At 42.0% G+C, this 17,603-nt stretch overlaps 1 protein-coding gene across 6 annotated transcripts in view; it reads left to right on the top strand.

Moving 5' to 3' along the window:
* The window catches only part of FGGY (FGGY carbohydrate kinase domain containing), a 129,298-nt gene that overhangs the window by 57,245 nt on the left and 54,450 nt on the right, over window positions 1–17,603 (top strand). For 5 of the 6 annotated variants that reach the window (XR_014590683.1, XM_083867225.1, XM_083867226.1 and 2 more), the window contains 2 exons: window positions 3,896–4,024; window positions 8,043–8,146. Coding sequence is in view for 5 of the 6 variants with exons in the window: in XM_083867225.1 (XP_083723351.1) it covers window positions 3,896–4,024; window positions 8,043–8,146 (233 nt within the window). In the remaining variant the exon portion in view is untranslated. The remainder of the gene's footprint in view (window positions 1–3,895; window positions 4,025–8,042; window positions 8,147–17,603) is intronic. The other variant, XM_083867228.1, reaches the window with a different exon arrangement.

The raw sequence follows: 17,603 nt of genomic DNA, 5'->3' as shown, positions 1-17,603 counted from the left end.
GGATTTGGGCGAGGGATTGTTACATCCAAATTCAGGTTTGTTTGGGTCTCAGTGAATATTGAATTTTCTTCCTTTTGTATTTTTATGCACTTATACAGCCAAATATAGGAATTACAGCCCCATTCTGAGATAGATGAAAAGCTGTGCTGGAGTCAGCTCAGCTCCCAGCTTTGTTGTTTGAAAAGGAGCTACATCCTGAAATACCTCGTTCTGTTAAATATTAGTGAGCCAATACAGCGAATTTGGATCACTAAAGTTGACTGAAGAGGAATTATCTGCCTCGTGTGTTGTGTCTGGTAAATAGCTGGTTCCTGTGGGAAGCACCTAAAAAGGTAGAGGGGTCTTTGGTAGCACATAAATTCTTTAAACAAAGCTTGATCACAGCATAACTCTAACATCACTCTTCGAAGAAGGATAAAAGAGAAGGAAGAGATTCAGACAGCTTTTTCCTTTTGTAAACTCGCTGCTTTATAGGGGAAAAAAATAGCTGGAAATAGCCTGTCTCGTCCCAAATGAAAGGCTGTGGATTAAGGCGCTGCATTAGTGAAACAGCTGCACCAATGTGAAACAGAAAGTCCTCCAGCTCCAGCCATTATGGGTTTGTTTGGTTAGCTCTAATTTTGGAAGTCATTATAGCAAAGGTAAATGACTTGCACAGGAGACTACTGTAAACAAAAGACTCGACACATTTACTTTGGCAGGAGCCTTGAGGAGTCTCGGGCCTTTCAGTGCCTCCTTTATGCAGCGCCCGTCCTGCTCTCAGTGTGCGCCTGTGTGCAGGCAGCTCTCCTCCTTCCCTTCCTCCTTCCCTCCCTCCTTCCCTCCCTCCTTCTCCTCCCTCTCCTTCTTCCCTACTTTCCCCCTGACAGGTCGGATTTAAGGGTGGCAGCACCTGCTGCTGAATTTCTGTGTGTAGCTGTAGAACACCTTTATGCTCAGAGTAGCTGCCCCAGTGTTTCTAAAGCTGCTGTGTTTTTGTTCCAGTAAGAATCTGCTCCCTCTCAGTCTAGGACTGGAATACAATCTGTGCCAAAAACTTCACTTATAGTCGTGTCTCCCTATTGGTTGCTTTTTGTTTTCTTATTTTATCATTTAATAGCTTTACACTTAAAGATTCCAAGCGTGCTGATGCTCAGCTGAGTTTTCGAGCTTTTTGGTGAAGATTGAACTATGAGAATGATAATTCCCTCCCCAGGTCTGTGCCCATGTGGTTGAGTGAAGGCTCTGTCCATTCCACACTGACTTACACTTGTGCAGGGGGGAAGCAAATTCCTGATGGCAGAAGGAGTGCCCCATGCAGAGCCTGCTCCTTCCCTTTCACAGAGCTCCCTGGGAACATTTCCTCTGGGCCTGGCAGAGCTTTCCTTGATCTGTAGAGCTGGAGGTGAAGGAGAGGGGCAGAGTGAGAATCCTCTCCCTGTACACTCAGTTTCTCTATCCTGCACTCCCTGGGTGCTGGGTGACCCCTTTGCAATCCCTGCCATGGGTGACTTCTGGCTTCTCTCCCTTCCCACTTGTTGGGAAGTGCTTTCAGTCAAAGAATATTTGTTCAGGCGTGCTTTGACTTTTAAAACATATGGAGCAGACTGCCGTTAATTATTTTATTTAAAATACAAGATGCTTATGCAGCCTCTCCAAATGTCCCTGCACGTCCTCACACACTTTGTGCCAATGGGGGTGGCAGTGCTGGTGGTCATTCTGATAAATAACCAGCACCAAAGGAAGTATGGGGTCATTTTCTTGTGCTGCTGTAGAGGGGAGGATTATCTTTATCTCTGAAATTTTTCCCTTAGTGCTTATTAACTAGAAATAATTGAGAAGCTGGTAGGAAAAGATTTTGTCTGATAGTAGCCCTGATCTGTAAAATGGAGTATAACTCCATAATAATTACACACTAAAGTGTTTGACTGGTATGACTGATATAAACTAGCCAACCATGGAATGGCATGCCTGGAAAGAGGTTTTATTTCAGATTAATTTCATCTCATGCTGTATGTACACCATGGTTGTGCTTTCAGGTCAGGCAATTGATTTTGAAGAAGATGATGTAGGTTTAGCTGCATGAACTCTTTTGAACTTCCTTCCACCTGCAGGGTCTTTGAATGTCAGGAGAAGCAGACAGCTTTGGTATTTTTCTCCACTGTCTTAAAAAACCAGAAATGTTAATACAAAAGTCTCTTAAAGAGGAACATTCTGCACTCCAGCTTATTAGGGAAAAATGCAAAGGATACATTTTTTGAAAAAGCCAGAACAGTGTTTTGACTTTACAATAACTAACTAATAAAATGCAGAAATGATAAAATGCAGATTATTTTTTCTCCCCTGTGGGGAGGTGATTTAATGTCTTCATGTCCTTCTGTATAAAGCTTAATGATGGTGTTTGCTTACTGCTCCCAAAATTGAATATAAACCCAATGTCAAGTGCAGCAGTTTTGGCTACACAGACTTGTTTTAAATTTCCAGTGTGAGGTTCAGCCTGGAATTTCAGGGGCAGAGATATTTGGCTGTCAACAGAGCAGAAACTCTTAGAGAAATGAGCAACTGTGAAGTTGTGTGTGCTGGTCCCAAAATGCTCCATACATTGCATCCATCAGGAAGTGGGCAGAAGGAGAATGTAACTTCTAAAAATGAAGAACCAACAGAGTTTACAGCAAAGACCTAAGTGATATCTAAAATTGAAGACCTGTGAATTTAATATGGTAACCTTTTTATTAATCAGGTTCTATAAATGCATATTTAGAAGTTTATGCTCATGGGAATTAGTGTATTCCTGATATTTTATGATATGCTATTCCTCTTAATTAATGTCTATTGTGGAGGATGTTTTATGTCCTTTTTCCGTATCTGAACATGCTTCAGGTGTAACATTCTCAATAAAACTGACTGTGAAAATAGTCTTGTTTTATTTTAAAGAGAAGTTTTGCCAACTGTGCCCAGATTTGTTGAATTTAGTCAACACTCCAGGTAGGTACTGAAAGTAGGTACTGGCAGTGGCAGGGAGATCTGTGGGAATTTCCACTGAGTTTTCTGCCTCTCACCCCCAAACTTTTGGATAACTATGGCAGTGTGTGCAATCCCAGGAGCTTAATCTCACTGCTCCAGATGTGGGAAGCTGAGAGGAGGCTCTCAGGGGTGTCCCTAAATCCTGGTGCTTGAAAGAATCTAGATTTGTTCTTCTAAGCTCAGACAAAATTGGGTGTGTGTTATGGCAGGACCTGCCCCTGAGCTCCCCTGTGACAGGGCAGGGAGGGCAGGGTTGTGTTCTTGTCTTCTTCACACTGCACAGGCCAGAGAAGGCTCAGAAAGGGATTATTTAAGTCTGTGAGGAAATACAGCTGCAACTGGAGGAATTTGCTGTTTAAGCCAGTTTCTTTTTCAGAGTTTCTGTTGCTATAGCCACCTTATTCCTAGTAGAACTGCTGGATAGAAATGGAAAAAAAAAATTGGCCAGTTCCTTGAGCATTCCTTGTGCAACAGGTGCAGTGTTCATTTGTGAGCATGGACTGAGCTGAGTCTCCTTCCATGCCCAGAGAATCTCTGCAAGGCAGCACCTTCCACCAGAACCTGGGATTTCTGCATTTCCCATCTCCTGGAGAGATGCCAAGCAGAATTTAATTGCTTGTGGTGAGATCTTTCTCTGTGGCTAGATAGGATATTGAATGCTTTTGAACTTCTAAATTGCCATGGGAGGGCCTGATCTGGCAGGGTTGTCTTTAATCTGCAGACAGATAATGAAAGATACTCCATCACACAGAATTCTTTGATGCACTTCTTTTGTTTTATAGATCCCAGGCTTAACTGGAGGGAGAGGAAGGGAGCTCTTGCAATAACACACACGTTTGTTTTTCTGTTTGGTGAATTGACAGGTGTTTGGTTTTGTCTTGTGTCTGCCCAGGAAACCACGTCCTGTCTCCTGGAGAGGCTGTTGGGAGAGGTTTGACACCAGAGGCTGCCAGAGATTTGGGTCTCCCCGAAGGGATTGCAGTGGCAGCATCTCTCATTGATGCCCACGCTGGAGGACTAGGTACTCACTCATGGGTTTACTCTTCTTGGAGACAGGAATTGTTGAATGCATTTCAGAAAGCCATTTTTGTCACAGACTGTTTTTATCCAGCCATTTGCTCTGATGCTTTTCTTAAAAAACACCACCCCAAATCATCACAATAAACTATTAGTACTGCAAATCTATCTCTAGGAATGGGATATATCACTGTTATATACCTTTTCAGCTGTATTTACAAATTATTTGTTAATTTCTGCTAGTTCTACTTTGATAGAAACACCATGGTGTTGGAATGCCAACATGCTGAGAGTCTGCATCTTCTGTTGCTCAAAACTTTGGGGATAGGCAACAGAAAAAAACCAAAAAACCCAACCATTCTGAGGGAGAAGCCTCCTGTTTGAGGCTTGTTCATAGTTAGGATTCTTATTAACTTTAGAAGTGATTCATGATTCAAAGCTTTAAGGTGTGATGCTTTGACTTTTTTTCTTTTCCAGCACAATATTCTGATGTTTAGCCCAGGTATTTCATCTTTTCTGAAATACATTTAATGAGGCTCAAAAAGTTCATTTTCTTACTATGCTGTTTGGCCTTATCCAAATACAGTCAATAACAAAGAGATTCAGTGCAACTTTTTCAGCAGGAAATTGAGGGTTTTCTTTAGTTTGCTGGTTTAGAAAACAGTCTTACCTCAGGAAGTTTCAGTGTTATTGAAACAGTACTCTTTAATGCAAATCTATTGCTCATCAGAGGATTTTTTTTTTTCTAGATCTAACTGAAATATGATTAGGTGATAAACTACCAGTTTTGTTTCAAATGTTTTGTGCTGTTTTAAATCTCATTTGTCCTTCTAGAAACTGTGGCCTGGGACTTTTTTAGTGTTTAAATCCCTTTGCTTTTGGTGAGGTTAAGTGATCATGGAGATTGCTTTTCTTGCTACCTGGAAAGGATTAGAGGTAGATCTGTCTGCAAAAAGGAAGACTGAGCTTCAGTGTCATATTTGTAGATGTGTTGTGACTGACTTAAAAATACTTGTCAGTATCCTAATTGCATAAAAATGTGTTTAAAGCTGTGTGCCCTGGTAATTCTGTGTTCTTGGAAAACAATGTAGTAATAATCTGACCTGAAAGAATGAACTTGCTGCAAAACTGAGTTGTCAGAGAGCATTTGAAAGTGGCAGTGGAAGGTCCTTGTTTAATTGGCATCTTTATGGATCCAGAGCACAAAAATGCCCATTTTTTCATGTGCTAAAATCAATTGAATTTTAAAAAGAATAGAGAGCAACTGCCTGTTCCTTGCTACAGGCTTCTGTAAAGAACCTGACACTAGAAACACTCAGCTACTGGCATCCCTCAGAAAAGGGCTTCAGTGGGTAGAGACAGTCTGCTAATGTGAATATGTTTTCCCAGATGGCACCACAAACACCAGCAGACTCCTGCAATGATTGCCAGGAGGAGAAAAACAACACACAGGTTGTTATAAGAGAGAGAGGGGCATAACAGGGGGAAGAGTGAAGAAGACAGTGGGAGAACCTGCATGATAATCACACCAGAGCTCAGTACAGGCTGGGACAAGAGGAGGATTTACAGTTGAACTCATCCTTCTTGAACCTAGGAAAGGGTAATAAATCTATTGGAAATGGTCTGGAAACTAAGTAGAGAAAGGACAGCAAAAATGAAAAGATTTTGATCACAAAAATGACAGCAGGAGCAAAAGGAGAGTTGAGGAGTGCAGATATATGTAAAGAAAATATCCTGCAGGCTAAACCAGGATGACAGGGTGGACAGCTTGTTTTCAGTGCTAATAACTTTTTATGCAGCTCAGGTCTGCTTTTGGCTGGATGTGAAGTGTGGCTTGGCTGAGCAGGTTCCTGAAGTTTATGGAGGCTTCAAAGTTTTGAGTACAAGAAGATAAAGAACTGTTTAGTGTGTATGTTTGAGGAGCTCATGTGTGACTCCTGAATCAGGCCATCTGATACCTCTTATGGAAGAGTGAGGATCTAAGAGCCAAGGAGTTACATCTTGCATTTTGACCTACTGTACTAATTTCAGAGAGTGTGCAGATAAAACTGTGAGGATGGGAGGCCAGGCTTGTGGGACTGGCCTCATAAAAACACTGTTTACATTTACCTTTTCAAAAGGCATCAGCATTGTTTCAACAAAAGGAGATGATTTATGGTGCAGTGTCTAAAATACCATGTCACTGTGGAAGAGATCCAGAACACATTGCTGAGCACTGCTTGCCTTCCTAAAAATCTCTCCTCTGTTCTGTGTGATGCACAGAACTTCTTGTTCTCGGCCTCTGCTTTTGAGTCTTGCCTCAGACTATGAAAAATTCCACCTAAGCTAAAGGTAAAAGTGACTTATAACAGCAATTATATAACTATTAGCCAATATTCCAGACTTATTTGTGGTCTGACTTTAATTAATCAAAAATAGGAAAACTCTAACAATTCTAAACACTGGTGAAGCCACTTACTAAAATTCCAAAAAGGGCCATAATTCCTGTTTTGCAGAATGCATATTTTCTTAGCAATTAAAAAGATCTTTTCAGTCTTATATTGTTTATGAAAATACATTTGCAGCATATACTGGCTATTTAGTTTAATAGATTTCTTCCTTCTCAAGTGTGAACAGTATTTCTAACTCAAGAAATTCAAATACACTCTTGCTCAGTACAGGAATTTGCCTTCTAGACAACCCTGTCCAAAATTCCTAATATGCATTCATCATGTTGGAGCAGTGAAAAAATAAAGCATGAAGTAGAAGCCTTACTTTTAGCTTTTTGTTGTTCCTAACTTTCTTTATGACAGCTGTGCCACTTCATAGTTATAAGTCAGTTTAGTTAAAGGGACATGAGGGTGGATTTTTTAAGACTTTAATATTTTAGCACTTAATTTTCTGATTATTTAGATGACTTCCAGCCATGGTAATACCAGGAAAACCATGGTGATCCCAGTAAGATAAACCCCACCAGACTCATTTGATAACAGGGCATTACAGTGGTGATCTAAACAAGAGGCTGTTAATGAAATGTAGGATATGAACCAGCCCTAACACTTGGCATCTTCCACAATGTCCAGCAAAAGTTTTCCTGATCCTTTTACAGGGAGGGGAAGGTTTTATTTTTATTTTTTTTTTAATCAGTATTGACATACTGGTCTCCAAATGGAGCTTTGCAGATGCAAATGCACAGTCTGGTGACCAGTTTGCCAGCTGAAAAGCAATATCTAAGGAAAAAAAAGTCCAATGTAAGAATGTTACTCGTTGGCTGCTGCATTTTGCTGTGTGCAGCACAACGTGGTGCCAGGATGCAGCCTGGGAGAGGAGGAGGAGAGAGCAGGTTCCCTCTGTAGCCTCCCCTGAAGGGAATCAAGCAGGATGGGATGTGTTCTGAGGCTCAGCTGTGGGTCTGCCCTGGCATCCCCTGGGTGTATTTTCTGCTGCAGGCTGCGTGGTGCTGACTTTGTGCTCCATCCTCTGCTGTCCTGCACACAGAGGCTCCTCAGAGCCAAGATCAGTTCCTCAAAGAGGAGGAATAATCTGCCTTTAGATGGTTCTGACATGGACAGAACAGCAGCAGCAGTGAAGACAACAAAGCTGGCAGCCTTCCAGTCTCCTGCCAAGTTACCCCTTTCTCCAACTCATCCCCTGACAAAACACATCATCCAGGATGTTCATGATAAACTGTGAACAAATAAACACATCTGCAGCCTGCCAGCACAGCAGGGCACTTTTATTCTGTATGTCAGTGAGCTACCTAAGAGAATAAATGTCAGGTAAAATAACACTTTCTAGGTAAAATAACACTTAAAAATCATGATGATAGACATGCATTTAGAAGAAATCATCTTGGGTCCTTGTATCTGGAATAAATACTTTAATTTGACAGATAAAATTATTTCTTTTATTAGCTAAGTAGACTTTCTTGATTTGTGGCAGTGGTGTGAGATACTCAGCAATTATTTGAGTGCAGAAAAGGTCTGTTTGGTGCAGGGTGGCTAGTTCTTTTTTAACAGGGAATTTTAATTTTACTTTAATAGGAGTAATTGGAGCAGATGTGAAAGGACATAACCTTCCATGTGAGAACCAGCCGATTACATCCCGACTCGCAATGATCTGTGGAACATCTTCCTGCCACATGGGGGTAGGTTCTATGTGTCATCCTAATTTGTGCAGAATTTACTAACTTATGTTTTTGAAGGGAAAATTGACCTTTGTCCTTTTCACCCCATTTTTTTTTTCCTTGAATTTTTTTTTTTTTCTGGTAACTCTATCTTTACCTTTTGGAATATTAATTATAAATTACGGTGCATTTGCTATTAAGCAAGAACTTTAATAGTAGTAGAAATCAATACTGAAAAATGACATGGAAAGTAAAAACTACGATGCCAGAGTGGCTTAAAGAGCAGCCTGAAATCTGAGCCAAAGCCTGAGCCTGAGTTATCTGTGACAAGCCTGTCACTAATGTGTTACAGAAAAGTGTCTTTGGAGAAGGAGTGCCCATCACAGCCCTGCTCCCCCACCTCCTCCCTTAATCAATATAAATCCTTCTCCCTCTGAAAATTGCCATGGTGTACAGAATTATGAGACATATCATGACTAAAAAGAAAGAAAAGCCCCCAATAAGCAGTTTTCACTTTGCTAATTTTTCTCAGTGAATTAATACAAAAGCTTTCTCTGAGATTGCAATTAAAATTTAGTGTCTGCTTTTGAAATTTATACTGTTTTAAAATGTATGAGTCTGAGAGCATTCCATTTAGATAAGTACCCTTTTTCTGCCACATTTTTTATTTAAAACTCATTTTGGTCTTAAATTTAGAATGATTAGAACTTGGATTTTTCCAAAAGGAGCGAATGGCACTGGGAGTGCCAGAGGTGTTGGAGAGGACTGACATGCTTTGTGGAGAAACTCCAGGAGAGAAAAAGAAAGGAGGCTGATAATAAAACATCAGGCTTAACAATAAGTTGTCTCTGTAGTAACAGCATGAATCCATGGTGATCTTGAGCATGAATAAATGGTGATCTTGTCACATGGATTGTCGTTCAGCAAAGCATTTTAGCACATGGTGAATAATCCCACTATTGTGAAGCAGAGCATTGAGCTTAAATCCCATAGAGCAACTGGAATATATTTTGGTTCCTTCCAAAACAAAACAAAAGTTTCAAGCTTCAAACTCCATGACTCTTGGCTTGCTCTGTCTTTGAAAAAAATCCCACTGATACCTGTCTGTCTGTCTGTCTGTCTGTCTGTCTGTCTGTCTGTCTGTCTGTCATAGGGCAGGTGGGGCACCCTGGGGGAGGAAGTCACCCTTCAAGCCCTGACACTGCTTTCATTATTTCCAGGTTTCTTGGTGGAGGTTTCTGCCCTTTCAGTAGGAGCTGTTTGAGTGAACTCTTCCTAACCTGTTTCATTTAGCTGAGTTAGTTTAAATGGTTAAAATGAGTTAATAGAGACACAGTACTGGACAGCAGTGAGCTGAGGAGCTCAGAGGGAGCTTCCCCCAAAGGTCTGAGGGCAATGTTGGGTGGATGGCAGTGGCCCAGCTGGCTCTGGCTCATTCCTGTAGTACAACCAGCCCTGGAGGAGGACACACGTGTGTGGTTATTTATTAATTTTTGATATTTGTACATTGGTAAGTTCTAACATACACCCAGTTCACAGCAGTGGGTTGTTTGACTTCCCAAACTAGAGCATCAATATTAACACTTTTTGTGTGCACTCTCCACAACCAGGAGAGTTGTGGCTCCATTAAATATGCTAATGTAGCAAAAGGGATGGGATAAAATCCATGTTGATGTTCTGTCATCGAAGCAACCCCAAAGCTGAACACAGACTGCACAAGGCAGAACCTTTTAAGGCTCTTAATCACTTCAGTTCGAACTCAGGAACTGCTTGTGCAGTTTTTGCTAGATTTAAGTAGATTTTTACTTAAATCTACCTACTCAGCATTTTATAATCATTTCCTTAACTGCCTGCCTTCACTCATCTGCACAGGGAGGGGTATAACAATCTCTAGCCAGCAGACAATAAGTAAAATCTAAACTTCTCTGGATCCAATCTGTGAAAGGATTTTAGTTTTCTGTTCTTTTATCTATTACCTGCACAGGCTGCATGAAGTGAACGTGGAGCACACAGGGCAGTTGTATTTGTGTTTTAACGAGACCTATATGCAGCTGCATTTGGCCAAAATTAGCTGTTCCTTTTTTTAATTAGGGCTATAAAATGAAAGTATATTATACTTGTGTTTTGATAGAAATATATATTTTCTCTCTCCGTGTGCACCGAGGGACCCTGAGGGCTACAGAGATTAATCATCGAGTTTAATTTAATGCAGTGGGAGAGAGACCTGTGTGGTCAGGCGGGCATTGAAAAGTGCCTTTGATGTGCCTCAGGTGCACTGAGCCCCAGTGAGCCAGCAACAATAATACCTTTGTGAGATGATCAGAGAGGAGAGAGGGAGAAAATGGCCTGTGTGGAAACTCAAGGCCGTCCTTTGTTGTGGTTCTGGCAAACGAAGGAGCCAACTGTCAGGAGAAATTCAGCAAACAGAAAGCAGGGGGAAAGTACGGCTGGGTTTCTTTCAAGGGGCCGTAACAGGAAACTGTTCAAAATCATCTGCAATGCCTTTCTTTTCCACCCCTTCCTCCTCCTCTGGTCAGGGCAGAGGAACTGCTCTTGGTATCTCTGTGTTGGTACAGTAATTCCATTCTCCAGACCAAGTGCTCCATGAGTCACAGGAGCAGGTAATGCTTGAACACAGCATTTACTTTAAACTTGCAGAGAAACTGCTCCTCGACCCAGTTTTCATTACCTCCAGGACTCCAGAGATCTTAAACAAAAGACTTTGCTAATCATGCCTTTGATATTTTAGAAAGTACAAATGTGGAACCTAATTTTACTCATGGCTATAATAGTTTAATTTGTGGTGGAACTGCCATTTTTAAGTGAGGATATGCTTTTGGAATTAACCACTGACTGTTTGGGGTAACCAAACGCACACAAAGAATTTTGTGTTTCTGTTGAATAGCTCATGAGAGCAGCAAAATGCACGTTGTAATTAGGTTATTGACCCCAGCCCAGGTCTGAGCTGTTGGTTTCTGAAAGTCACTGCCACCTCAGGGCTCATCCATTATCCATGAAGAAAAAGAAATGAAAAAGATGGTTTTCTGAATATTTTTGGACAGTTATGCATTTTACATGATTCTCTGCTGCCTCCTTTGCCCTAGCAGAAGACATGGGTAGAATTTGCATTTGGAATGGCAAATCAGCTGCTCTTTCACTTGGGAAGGATTGTCCCTTGTTTTGGGGCTGGGATTTAGCTCTGCAGGGTTGGTCTGTGTGCCCAAGTGTATTCCCTGACTTTCCTGGGTGGGCTGTCACTGCCATCGTGCTTTGCAGGCTCTGAGCTCCAGCACCCACCCTTGGCTTTGGAACTTTTAGGAGCCTTTCCCTGTGTAGCCATGGTGACTACACAAAACCTGTGAGCAGTTTTTTCCCAGCAAAATCACAGCAGGTTTAAAGCACTGAAACAGGAGCTTGCCCATTATTCCTAACTTGTAGTTTGCATGGGTCTAACAGACATGCCCTAACTTCTGGGAATGGGTAGATGGTTTCCCTAAAAGCCTGCCTTCCTGGCAGTGTCTTAGGGTTTTATGGGGTATTTTAAAGGTTTCAAAAATGCTTTTTTCTTCTGAAGCCTTTATGTGATCAGAAGGTTTTCAGGCACAGATTTCTGTATTCCCATGTCCCAGTCCTGGACACAAGAGTGCTTTTGCAGGGCAAAGTTGTACCATCATGAAAATATTCATTGTTCTTGCTCCAATACCTTTTGTGATTCCCAGCTGAAGAAAGTAGGCAGGGCAGCTTCCAATGGGAACATGATGTGGCCTAATTTTAGCTTATTAGTGGAGGGAATCTGAATTAGCTGGTATTTTGAGTCCCAAATATACAAGGTTTGTGTTACCTTCTCTCCAGAATTTCTGATTTTTTTTTCCTGTCTTCATTTGGTGATATGGTCTGTGTTCTTCTTCAGTCATTCCTTCTTTATCAGTTCTCTGTACTCACCACCTCTTTATGGGGATTGTCAAGGAATCTCTTCAAGTTTAGATGCAACCTCTTCTTTTGCATCTGCTTTTGTTACTTTCATGACTCTTGGCCCTGGGAACAGACTCACCTGGCTTGGTGCACAATTTATTTTTCCCTGGGTGATAATGTGCATGTGGTTTGAACGGTATAATTTAATCATTTTTTTCAATGGGAGAGGCACAAATAATTTATCTTCTACCTTTTCAAATTTAATACATGATCTAAAAGACAGAGCAACTACATGAACACCAAAATGAGCAGATCATTTTGCTGTCCCAATGTTTACTATGGCTTATTTCAGGAAGAATATCCCATAACTCTCTCTCACTAAGCCTGACCATCCTTTGAGCGCTTTCTGCTAAAGGAACTCCAGCCCAATTTGCTTATTCTAAATTTGTTCATTTGATTCTCGTGATGACTGGCAAACACAATAGAGCTTCTTTTGCTCCACAATATCCGCCCGAGCTGCCAGCTTTGTTCACACAAACAGAGTGTTGAGCACGTTTCCACCCCCAGAGCATGCACAGTACGTGTCCTTTGCAGTACATCCTGGAGAGGAGACAGCAGAGACACGCTGGCTCGAAGTGTTCTCGCAGCCTGATCTCTAATCTCAGTGGGAGCCAGACCAGCAAGTGGATTCAGTATATTTTGGCTCCGATACCAGAGTCTCCTCTTCAGAACATGCCACGTTGTTAAAAGCAGCAGCCTTTGGAGGAATCACCAGTGTGCACAGGCACTGCTCAGCTGCTGCAGGCAGTGATGAGTGGGAAGCTCGCAGGGCTGAGCTCGGTGCTGTCCCTCGGAACGTGCAGTCTCCGGGGGGACAGGGCAGCACAGCACAGCTGTGCCAGCTGGCTGCCACCCAGCCTGCAGCAGAGACAGCGATTTGTCCTTCTCCCCCTGACCAGGGGAAAGGCGATGGGTGAGCAGGAGAAGTGGGGCAGGAATTCAGGAGGGAAAAAAAAATAGAACCAAAAGCAAAGCTAGTGAGGCTGGGCAAGTTTGGGAAATGATCTGTGTGAGCTTTATGAAGTTGATAAGAGCCTGCTCTCTTGCTTTTTAAATCTTCGTCTCCCCTGTAAAGGCTGTTCTGCACGTGGGACACAGAGCCTTTGGAGTGGGAGAGAGAACCAAGTGTCACAGGAGCCTCTCCCTCGCCCTGTCCTCATTCGGCACAGTCCTGCTGCCTTCTATATTGCATTTGGCAGCAGTCACAGTGCTGACTTCCCAGCTAATGAAGATGTTTTACGTTTAGGGAAGGCTGCATGAAATGAAAACCACATTTACTTCACAACTGTTGTTGCAGGTTGCCCGTCCTTAGTGCACACAGGTTTAGGCTTATGTAGAAAAGGTCACAGAGTCTCTTTAGGTGCCTTTTCTGCCAATGGCCTTAAAAGGGTTCTAAATCCATAAAATTGCCACCTTCTTTTACTTGTCCCTCAAAGAACTCCTCCACACCCTTTTTTAATGAAACTCTCCATGTTCCAGCATCCTCAGTTTCAAAAAGAAACAAACACAACTGTAATATCCCCTTTGCTGGCATTAATTTGCCCTTGTACGCTTTGCTTGCTTTGTTTTGTTTTTAAAAAGCAAGAAGTAAAATATTTCTGCTAGCAGGGCATATAAAAGATTGTTGCTTTTCTGACCTCCCCATTATATTAATAAAAGCTAGGAAGACTTCAGTAGTGGTGGGAGATCATGTGCAGGCAGCCTCCAAAACCCAAAGCACTTACTTGCAGAACTAGTAAACCACAAAGCTTAAGATCTTGAAATGTAAATAGGAAGTTGGAGAGTTTACTTTAGAGCCAGCAGTGGTGAGTCTGTACAATGTTTATTTCTGCTTGCCTCCCAGCCTTTCCTAAAGCTTGGCAGAGATGAAAGGGAGGCTTTCTCAGCGAGTTATTAAAGGTTTTTGTTATGAGCAAGATTCCTTTGTTCCTGGCCTGGCATAATTCAAAGCTCAGGTATGCCTTGGTGACGGGGAGAATGGGATGTTCCTATTTAGCATGTGCCAGTCCAGAGACATCAAAGTTTTGCACCCCAGTGCTTTTTGCTGGTAATCAACCTGTGCAGGGGAACGTATCTGAAAGCAATTTAATCTCTATTGTGCATAAACTAGATAATGCACAGTAACATTCCCACAAAACTGTACATTCAACTCTCCTTGCCTTTTGTGAACAGATCAGTTGAGTTCAAAGACTCAAATAATAGATGTGGACAGAGAGAAGGCTTTGAAAAATGCTCTGCTTGGAGAACCATGAAGGCTGATACTCGAGAGGCAACTCACTGGCACCAGTGGAAACTTGGAGAATTCCAACACGCACAGTGCTTTCCATGCTGTGGTTCACTGCAAGCTGCCCTGTGTGACACAGAGGATCAGGGTGTTGGATTTAGGGTACTGAGCCTTCAGAATACTTGCCCAGAGAAGCTGTGGCTGCCCCATCCCTGGAAATGTCCAAGGCCAGATTGGACAGGGCTTGGAGCAACCTGAGATAATGGAAGATGTCCTGCCTATGTCAGGGGGTGGAAGTGGATGATCTCTAAAGTCCTTTCCAACCCAAACCATTCCATGATTCTTTTTGCATTGTCTGTATGTTGGGCTTTCCAGGTCTGTCTGCTGATAGGGCTCCTCTCCTGTTCTTCACTCCTTTCCCCATGTTTTGCCTTAGGAAGGGTGAGCAAGAGAGACTGAGCTTCTTACATTTTTATGTTGACACCAGAAAGATTTAGCTGGTCTGGCTGCTGGAAACATTGGGCTGCCCAGTTTGGGCCTCTCAGCTTAAAGCAGTGTGGGATTGAAGGTTACCTGGTATTAGATCAAGCCCTCAATCCACATTGCACCTTCATTTCTAAACTGTAACAGCTGTATATTTTAATAGGATGTGAGTGACTTTGCTTCTTTTGTGGTGGGAGGGAGGTTACATTCTGTATTATGTGATTCTGGGTAAGTTAAATGTTTGTCTTCCTTCACTGATGTCAATGTGAAAGCATCACTCTATTGTGGGGCACAGGACAAAGCAACTTTACTTTTGATTAGTTGTTTAAGTAGCAATATTCTAATTGTTGTTCACTGAAGTCCAGCAGCAGCAGCAGATTTTCATTGTACCAGAAGACTTTTGGTTTTCCTTTCCTGCATTCTTCAGAGTGATGCTATCAGATCTGACAGGTGCAACACTCCCTTCAAGGCTGCAGGGTAACCAAATCTGAGCACTCCTCTCTAGACCCAGAAGGATGGATTGGCCTGAAGCCCAAAGTCTTGAGCAACCCCAAGTGTCTTCCTGGAGTGCTCTGCTCCAAGGGGAGCTGCATAGGGGATTTTTCTCAGATCACAACCATACAAACGTATAATGAGTGACCTTTCCAGATCCCTTGTATTTCTTGGTTTTGTGAGTAGGCATGAGTTTACTGAACAGCCTGCTTACTCTGTGTGCCTAGATCTCAGGGAGAACAAAAATGACTCAATTTTCTGCTCTTTTTCTTAAAATAGCTGTAAAAGAATAGCTAAAATATAAATTGAGGTATGACAAGGGATATTCTTGGTCATCTCTTAGATCGTGTCTGGGTCCTGGAACAATGAAATGGGATTTTTAAGGGAATACAATAATTGTATGAAAAACAACTAAAGTTTTAAAATTTTAGAATTAGCCTTATTTGCAGTGAGGGTTGTGAAAGTTGAGGTCAAAATCCCATATTTCGTTTAGTGAATTGGTTTGCTCTGTGATTCTGTCAGATTGTTGCCTTTCCTTAGTTCCCTTGCTTGCACTATGAGCATGAAGCTGAAGCTGTGCAGACAAACATCTTTCCAATGCAAGGCAGTTCCCCCACTCAGGCAAATTCCATCAGTCTTTGGGCTTTAGGCCTCTCATTATGGCTTTTCCCCTCCATTTCCAGTTCTGTTCATCATCTCATGAATCAGTAGTTCTTCATCTAATTTCCTTGTTGCTGTTCCAGCTGTGAATGGGGCAATACCTTGGATGGGGCAAGTTCTTTTAGGGAGAAAGCAAATCTCTTCTCGTAAAATCCCTCTGGAAGCAAAGTGGGGAGAAGGATTAGCTGCTGCTTTTCTCCCAGTGTCAGCTGGGAATCACAGTTTATGCTGAGTTCATTGTTTATAGCTGTGGGTGAAGGCCTGAGGTTCTCTCTCACTGTTTACTCTGTTCTTGGGAGTTTGTCTCAGTAAGTAAGGGCTGAATAAACACCGGGGAAGGTTCCTCAGGATTTATCCATTTAGTTATTCAAATGTTTAAAAAAAAAATGTTTTAAATAGTGTGTGAATGCATGTCCCACATAATGTGAATCTGCTTCCAACTCCAGGGGTATTGCAGAGGATTTATTGAACTGCAGGCATGATACTGTTGTTGGTAGTAGATGTAGAAGGAACACTTAGATAATGGGGGAAAAGGAAAATCTCTAAAATGAACTGCATTATGCAATAAACAAATAAGGAAGTCCTTAAGGTGTGTGGGAAGGGCATCCAGCCACAGTGACAAAGACTGGGTCTGCCTGGGAATCCTCAGGGCTTGGCTGGGGGTCTTGGAGGGCTTTTTTCAAGTGCCATGTAAGGGTAGAGTTTGTTTTGCTATTTGTGGCATGGCTGTTCCATGTGAACGATTTCCAACCTGTCACTTTGGGATGAAGTCTCACTAGTCTCCTAAAATAAGATTCTTCTGCAAGTAATATCTGAGACATGTTTGTTTAGGAACCAGAACTGAAGATTGAAGGGCTATGAGTTACACGAATGATTCTGAGACTTAAAAAACTCCAATGTTCTTGTAAGACACTTGCACTGGTCTCTAACTTGTCATTATAGTAAATTTATTTTCTACTGCACAAATGGAGCTTTTGTTCATGAAAACTGGGGGTTGTTTGCAGTATCAGTCACTTCTGAGGACTTGGTTCCTTGTGTTGGTTGGAAGTAAGAACAGAAATTTGCTTGAACTTCATCTCACTGGAGGCTGGGATGACATTGTTGTGTAAATTATTGTATGTATTCCTATGTATTTCTATGATCTTCCCTAAGACACCTGTTACTGCTCACTGCTAACAACAGGTTATATGTGGATTTTGGTGTTGGATTTATTTTTTTAAACATGAAAAGAGTTAGTTCATAGCATGATGAGCTTTAAGGGATGTAACTTTCCGTGGCAGCAAATTGTAGTGTTATCAAGTGCAGAATTAAAACGGCTGTGCTGGAAGATTTATAATCTTCCCCCAAACTGGCATTCTGTGACAGTGACTATCTATCACTGGAGGAGAAGTAAAAATAAATGGGTGGAATAAATGGCTGTAGCTCATTTGAGGCCCTGGATCCCCAGTGAACTATTGTTTTGAGAGGCACAGAAGTAACTGCAGTGAGTCACAGAGCAGCACTGCTGCAGGAGGCTCCAGAACACCATTTCAGCAAGGACACAAGTAGAAGCCATGGGGTAACCAGACAACCTTTCAGTCCATTTATCAAAGCACTTGTAGTTCCCATTTCAAGGAAGGCGACACAGTAAATATGAGCAGAAAAAAG

This window comes from Zosterops lateralis, assembly GCF_965231275.1.
Source record: "Zosterops lateralis genome assembly, chromosome: 9".
Classification (NCBI taxonomy): domain Eukaryota; kingdom Metazoa; phylum Chordata; class Aves; order Passeriformes; family Zosteropidae; genus Zosterops; species Zosterops lateralis.
The sequence above is the reverse complement of the archived record's forward strand: the minus strand, read 5'-3'. Positions and strand labels throughout refer to the sequence as shown.